At 34.9% G+C, this 7,869-nt stretch overlaps 1 protein-coding gene across 1 annotated transcript; it reads right to left on the bottom strand.

The window, feature by feature from the left end:
* Positions 1–1,784: 1,784 nt before the first annotated feature.
* LOC114414573 (CO(2)-response secreted protease-like) lies at positions 1,785–6,291 on the bottom strand. The gene is made up of 9 exons (XM_028378875.1): positions 6,026–6,291; positions 5,698–5,942; positions 5,456–5,567; positions 4,798–5,308; positions 3,790–3,890; positions 3,351–3,593; positions 3,136–3,250; positions 2,857–3,067; positions 1,785–2,596 (listed from the first exon to the last, which is right to left on the bottom strand). The coding sequence occupies exons 1-9, from the start codon at positions 6,229–6,231 to the stop codon at positions 2,040–2,042; spliced, it is 2,301 nt and encodes a 766-aa protein (XP_028234676.1). The 5' UTR covers positions 6,232–6,291; the 3' UTR covers positions 1,785–2,039.
* Between the last annotated feature and the right edge of the window lie 1,578 nt (positions 6,292–7,869).

Raw genomic sequence — 7,869 nt, 5'->3', positions numbered from 1 at the left:
AGAGATGATTTATATTAATATAGTCAAATAAAAATATTTAAATTGTTTGAAAATATATTTACAAAACATTCTTTACTTTAGAAGTATTAATCTGGTTGTATTATCCTTTTAACTTTAGTCTTTTTCTTTTTAAAATTTTTTCACATGCAAGTAAACTCTCTAAGCACTTTATGTCACTTCATCCTGTCATTCACTTGAATTTTACATTTTGTATCATTATTCAACAAATATCAAATTTAAATCATTAATTGCTTAAAATTGGACATATACAAATTATGAATATAGTCAAAGTTACTATAGACTCGACACTCGAACTTTTATTTTAAAATACTATTTGAACAAATTGGTGCACTTGCCAATAAACTAACAATATCCGTGGCTTTGAGGGAGAATTTTAAAATTAAAAATAAAGTTTCTTTTGTAATTTTTTTATCATCAAATATGTGAATAATTGTTATGAAGATATTTCAGATTAATCAATGATATTGAGTATAAGTCCTACCTGTACAGCATGAGTGAATTGGGTTTTTGTTTTTCAAGAAACTAAAAATAAAAATATAAAAGAAAACTAAAATAATAAAAGAATTGCTAAAAAAAGACCCTGAACTTAAATGTAAAAAGAAAAAATAGACCTAACTATGCGACGATGAAGGCACACATGAGTGAATTAGATGATAGGAAACATTGGGGAAATGCAAGTTATACACAACTTTGTGTTTGGTACGTAATATCAATATTTTTTTGTTTTTATGGGGCAAAGATCTAGTGACTTTTTTTACCAATGAATCAACTCGTCAAATATGATGCCGTATTTTAAGCCCATTGGAATGGATAGACCCATTTGAGGAGAATTGCATATATTATTATGCAAGCTATATATTTTTCTCCTAACATAGGAATTGAAGGTGTTAGTGTACGTAAGTGTGCTTTCTCAAATCTCAAGTCTTCAAGTGATGAAGTTGGATGTATGTGCCCACTTTTTTGATATCAGTCTCCATATGCATGAGTCATAAAAATTATTGTAGTGCGCCACTATGTCCATTTTCCACATTTGATCTTGTGATATGTATACAGTATTGCTCTGCATAAGTGCATAACCGCATACCTATATGGCTGACTGGTAGCTGGTGTTCCAGATTAATTAATTAATAGGAAACAAAATGTCCTAATTAATTGATCAGTTCAATATCAAATATCAATAAAGTTGGTATGTCAATGTTTCAAATGTTAAGAAAATTCCATCGCAATAACGCCGATGATGGGATGGCATGTAAGGAGAGGCAGCACATTTGTATACAAAGCTTATGGGATATGAGGCGTTTGGTATGCTGGAATAACATAATGAAAATATCTACATTGATGTCGGAGCTATGCGTATTAATCGTATGAAAATGAAAACAAAATATGTCTGGGTGTTTAAATCACAAATTTTTGGACACGCTAGTATCAGTTGGTACACCGTTAATAATGACCGTGAAACATCAAGATCTAGTTGCACCATCCAGCTGCTGGTTAGAGTCTTTTTCCAAAGTATATAATATAGAGATCGATTTTTCATGCAATTCTTATATATAAAACTCCTTAAATTCCTAAATCCCCATGTGTATGATTATTTCTCGTGTCAAATTGACCAGTCTAAAGGTAGAAACAGATCAATTCTCTCATATGACATTAGGTACTTTATATGCGATGATCTGTAATTCTGCTCTAAGAATCCCGGTAAAGATAGGTTTATAAAGGTTTAAATGTTTTATTTTTAAAATTCAAAATGATCAACATAACTGGATAGCTAATAGTAAGTTAGAAGTCAAGCATAATAACTTGGTTGTGAGACGAGGTAGAAATAATAGGTAGCATTCAATTTTTACATATCCGTTTGAAAATCTACGAAACACTTGGAACACTAGATTACCTGGAATATTAATTATTAAACAAATATCACAAACTGGCACCCCTAATTTATTTGTCAATAGAGAATGATACTAGTAAACACTGAACTAAAAGCATGAAGAAGCATTTATTCATCGTTACTTTTAAATTCACTTAGTTAACACAAAAGGACTTCGAACCATATACTTACCGTTACTCCAAGTAATAGATCCAAACAGATCTTCCTTCAAGGAGGTCAGAGTTGATGAAAAAATAACTCGGTAGCTTAGTTTTTTACTACTTTTCGTAAACCGAAGTTTATTTGGAGTTAATGTGACATGCACTCCACTGGGAGCATCAACAATGGGGGAGTACACTGTTTCATCATCTTCGCCAACGTTTGTAACAGTTCTACTCAAGTTCACGGCTCTTTTGCCACTGAAGTTTATTGCTATGGAAGGGTAGTTGATGTTAGAGATATGATCAGAGCTCAAATCCTTGGGGCAATTGAAATTACGAGGGACGGTTTTGGAGATGACTTTAACCGTGGTTACGTTGAATCCAATGTAACACAAGAAGTTCAAGTAGTCAACGGAGCTGGTTTCATAAACTAGCCCCGGTTGCAATGGTTCAGATGTTGTCATTTCCCCTGCTCCATAGTCATAAGGTGTGGCTACCGACCCTGATTCCGTTGTTATGGGAGCCTTCAAGTTGTTGCTTTGAATTGCTGCATATATACAGAAAGATAAGTTTATACATTGCTATATCACGTTACTTAAAGAATATTGATTTATAATTTATAATTAAGTACATTGTAGTCCAAGAAATAGACTATACTATAAGGTCCTTTTTATAAGAAACAAGTTATAGTGTAAAATGCACTATCACTTTGATAGTATAAAAAGGCAGCAATAAGGTGTGCAACGTCACGAAACTAGAAAACGTTAAGTGAAACTTTGGATTTATATATTCATGAAAATGGGTGACCTGAAGTCATGATGGCAGATTTGATTGAGGAGGCACTCCAAGTGGGGTTGCGTGTTTTGACACTGCTTGCAAGCCCTGAAACATGCGGGCAAGCCATGGAAGTCCCTGAGATTATCTTGTATAGTGAGGGCTTTTTTCCTTTGGGAACCACTTCTGTGCCATTTCCAATCCATGCAGCGAGAATGTTAACTCCCGGAGCTGCAATATCAGGCTACAAAGCAATAATGCAGGTTCTGTTTAGTGTTGAACATTTAGGATAGTTTATCATGATATTCATACCTTGAGAATATTGCTTGAAAGCGATGAAGGCCCTCTTGATGAGAAGTTTGGCACCAGGGGAGCAGGCTTATAATCAAGAACTGATGTTGTTGCTAGAATAGTTGCCACTGGATTGCTTTATATGCACAAACAATTAAAATAAAATAACCCGTGATCAAACAAGATTCTAAAATTAACCAAAAATGTTTGCTTCTTTCAAGTGCCAATATCCTTACCTGGTTGAATTGATGTACTGGAGGATTGTGACGCCATCTTTTGAACTTATGACCGTTGCTGGGAAGTCCCCATAATTTGATGCTATTGCTTCATTTTGGTCAGTAATATGAACCAGACCAATTCCTCCCACCGCTTTCACCGTGGCAACTTTTTTTCTAGTTGAATATTTATCATTTTTGTCATCACAGACCACGATCTTTCCTTTGACTTTATTCCCATCTAATGAATTTGGGTGGCATTGTCTGCATTTAACAAATGATTTAATTTTTTGCCTTAGAGGTTTTGAGTTGTGACAGATAACTGATCAAAAACATGTTTGTTATTCCTTTGTTGATTACTTGATTCTCTAAGTTGTCCAATTTCAAACCCTTGAGGTTTGAGCTTCGGATTAATTGCCAAGTTTTTCACATATACAGGTCGTAGATTTTGCGTACATACCTTGCTTCAGCTAAGCTGGTGCTATTCGCCTTGGCAGACTCACCGTATATCAGTGGATACTTGGGAGAATTTGAAAGAGGGGATAGATTTATAGCTTTGCCCTGAAGTTTAATAATTATCAATAATGATCAAAGATGACATTAGTTGAGCTGTACCCATTTAAAACAAAAACAAGAAAACATAAAAAAAAACACATTAATATTTCTTAATTAATTAAAAACGCATAATATGATGCATTAATATTCTTTAACTAATAATGCTTTCAAAACATTCACCAGCAAAATCGTAAAATGAATATTAATGCATCAAAACATTATCTTTCAAAACATTAATATATCTTTTGCCCATTCCTTTGAGAAGGATAAAAATTATACCCTTTCTTTGCCGTTCACCAACAAAAAAAAAAATGATTTACAAAAGATAATGTACGTATAAATTGGTTATAAAGCAATGGATTGGGTCTTTTACAAAAATAAAATAAAATAAATAAGTCCAAAAGTTGATTAATAAAATAAAAAGGAATGGGCAAGGCCTTTAACAACAAAAAAAAGCATAGGAGAACAAAAGAATCCAAAATAAAATAAATAGAATTTTTAGTTTTACACTATTATTTGTCCCTTCTATTGAAATAGAAAAAAATAATAGAACTAATGAATAGTAGGATAATTATCCTTGGTTATATAAGTTATAGATTGTTGTTAGAGAAAATAATCAAGCATTTTAGGCTGTTATTGTCAAATTACAAATAATTTCATACGAGAAATTTGTTCGCTTTTAGATTATAATAAAAATTATTTTTGTCTGGTCAATGGTATTTTTTTTTATCAGGCATAACATAGTCATTAAACTATTATATTATAGTTTTCTCTATTATGCGAGTCAAGGATATCTCACTAGAACTAGAGAGTGATTAATTTCTTAAAATAAATTTTATCTCTCCATTCAAATGGTCAAAGATCAAATCAAAGCCTCACACAACAGAGTCTACATATTCAATTTAGTATGTACCTTGATGATTTTGTTATCACCTAAGACGATGTTGGATAGAAAATTTCGATCAATGGTGGAAGCTGCAACAGTTAAAATCCAAGGTGCATCGTTGACAAGGGTGTAGGAGCTGGGTCCATCGTTCCCAGCAGAGCAGACGACGAGGATGCCATGCTCCATAGCATGGAATGCTCCAAGCGAAATCGGATCGGACGTCAAGTCGGGTCGAAACCCAGTGGATGCACCTAGTGACACCGACAACACATCCACTCCGTCCGCAATGGCATCGTCAAACGCAGCAAGAATGCTCGACCCACGACACCCAAAGTTAGAACACACTCTGTAAACCGCTAATCTTGACTCTGGGGACCCACCCTTTGCACACCCTGTCGCAACACCGTAGTAAGATGCGTTAGTCACCATAACACCAGCTGCCGTTCCCGCCACATGGGTTCCATGCCCATTAGAATCCCTAGCCGTGTTGTCCCCCGAGTCATTAGGGTCAGCATAATACCTTGCGCCAATTAGCTTCCTATATATCCATTCAAAAGTAAAAAGATAAAGATGTACGGACACTTTGAAAGAGAATAAATAAAGGCACATATATATATATATATATGTGCCTTTATTTATTTATTATGGGTTCCTATCTTTTTGGAGGGGCTGTGGATCTTTTTACCTGTTACAATTGGAGGAATAGAAGTCTTGTGATTTCATGCAGGTGCCTTTCCAACGAGATGGAACAGGACCCATACCCTTGTCGCTAAAACTCGCCGCCTCTGGCCATATACCTGAAATTGTGAAATGTTACGTTTTTGTGTTAACAATTAACATTTTAAAAATATTTGGTAATTGTTTGTTATGTAAATAATCAATGACGTCTACAAATGTAAATATGATTGTTTTTAAATTATTGATAACCTGTGTCTAAGATACCAATGACGGAAGAAGATTTGGAGACCGCATTTGGTTTGGTGTCAATTTTGACTTGAGTTTGGTATTTGAGGAAATCCCATGACCGTGTAGTGTGGAGTTTCAGAACTGGGTCAGGGAAAACAGACACCACACCAGGTTTCTGAGCAATTGAGGTTGCCTCCTTTTTTGATAGACGAGCTGCGAACCCTGAGAAACCATGTTTGTAGTTCCGTACTAGAGCATTCTCATTCCTTCAATTCATTCACACAAAATATGTAAGAATATAATCAATAATCAAATTAATTAATTGGTGTCCACATAATAATAAGTGTACCTTCTTAGCACTGAATTGAGAACCTGAGCATGGTCATTCCGGAAGGAAGCATTTGTTGAATCTGCGGCTCCCATATACACGATATAAACTTCTTTACGGTTAGTGACATCGTTACTTCCATTCCCTGCTGAAGATGAACTTCGTACTCCAAGAAACAACAAGAGAGTGTAGAATAAATGCAACAAAAGTGTATCATTGCCTTTCATGTTAACACTTTGTTGCACTCAGTGTGCTTTGCAGCACCATCGCATGTTGTTATTTATACTTCATTCGGTGCTCAATTATGTCAGCAATCAGCCGCGATTGTGATTTACTGTTAAAGAAAAGGTACAATCTGCGATGGTGGTGGAATTATTGCATGCTTATTCCTTGTGCGCACTGCAAATGCAATTATGCCTCAAGCACTCGGTCCACGCAAAGTGCGCCATTTGAAGATATAGTAGCCACTAGCCAGCATATATGGAAATTTTGTACATGGACATGGTGCTGACCACAGTATATACCATAATTTCAAGTTACATATAATGCATTGCGAGGATTATATACACAATACATATATCAATTTGTAGTTACAGCTTGACAATCGATATACATATATAAACTGATATACACCATGTCATTCAGTCGAGCGAAAAAGTTTCCATATCCTTACCAATCAGAACAGTTCCATTTTTCATTTAAGTGAGTTACAGCTGGGCGATGGTAGAATTATTGCATGCCGTGGTAGAATAATTTGAAGATATAGTATGCATGCGATGGTAGAATTATTGCACTCGGCAGCCATTGAGATTTACTGTTAAAGAAAAGCTACAATCAGCGATGGTGGAATTATTGCATGTTTATTCCTATATGGCTGCCTACTATATCTTCAAATGATATATAGGAATCATTTGAAAATCGACAACTAAGAGTGGAGGTAGCAACCAGATAGTAACATGTGCTTATGGCTCGTTTTGAATTAATTTTGAAGTAAAAATATATATATATATATATATATATATATATATATATATATATATATATATATATATTCCATTCTATCACAAAAGAAAATTGCTGTTCGATTTGAAAATAATATTTAAACTAAACTAATATAATCTTAATTTTGTAGTTTGATTTCACTACAAGAAAACGCTGAAATAGAATTTTGAGAACGTAGCGTTGGTCTCGATAGTTACGGCTAGGGCGTGACGCCAACTGAAAGCAACATTTGTGAATGTAGTAGACAAGATTGACAGCATTGGGCATTTGGATGAAGAAGCCTTTGAGTTCACAGAAAAAATGCCAATGGAGCCATGTGCGAAATATTGATGAATCTATATACGTAGAGTTCCTGGGAACATTTGTTGTCTTAATTTCTCTACTGAAAGGATAAGATATATGCCCTGCTTAGAGGTCTAAATGAAGTCACAAGTAAAAGAAGACACAAAATTTGTGTTGCATGACATAGACCAGGAAGAAGCAGGCAAAGAAGAAGCTCTTCTTGCCCACAGCGAGAGAGAAAAGGAAAAAGGAGTGCTACAATTAATATTGCCAAATCTTCTTCAACACGAGGGTGGTGTGGTGGTCACTGCGGGAATGGCGGGGGCTCACGGTGGTGGTTTATGAGGAAATCAAAACGGTGATGGGGATGAGTGATGGAAAAATATAGGAAAAAAAGTTAAAACAAATTAAAAGCTTACCAATTGAATCAGTATCCCTTCTTTCATCTCAGCCATCGAATATTTTATAAATAAATCTAACGGTAAAAATGGATGCTTCACCGGTGACCCACAAATTCTACTACTTCACGCTGGGTTCGACTTCTTATGTCATTGGAGATTAGTTTTTCATGTTAAAAAGAG

This window comes from Glycine soja, chromosome 6 (genome assembly GCF_004193775.1).
Source record: "Glycine soja cultivar W05 chromosome 6, ASM419377v2, whole genome shotgun sequence".
Lineage (NCBI taxonomy): Eukaryota > Viridiplantae > Streptophyta > Magnoliopsida > Fabales > Fabaceae > Glycine > Glycine soja.
This window is presented reverse-complemented; position numbering and strand designations above follow the sequence as displayed.

What these genes read in the sequence shown, in the direction of transcription:
- LOC114414573 (XM_028378875.1), bottom strand. Translation starts at nt 6,231, where the DNA reads ATGAAAGGCAATGATACACTTTTGTTGCATTTATTCTACACTCTCTTG. An exon ending in CAGTACATCAATTCAACCAG is followed by an intron (nt 3,251 to 3,350) that starts GTAAGGATATTG and finishes GTGCATATAAAG; the next exon opens with CAATCCAGTGGCAACTATTC. An exon ending in ATCTGCCATCATGACTTCAG is followed by an intron (nt 2,597 to 2,856) that starts GTCACCCATTTT and finishes GTATATATGCAG; the next exon opens with CAATTCAAAGCAACAACTTG.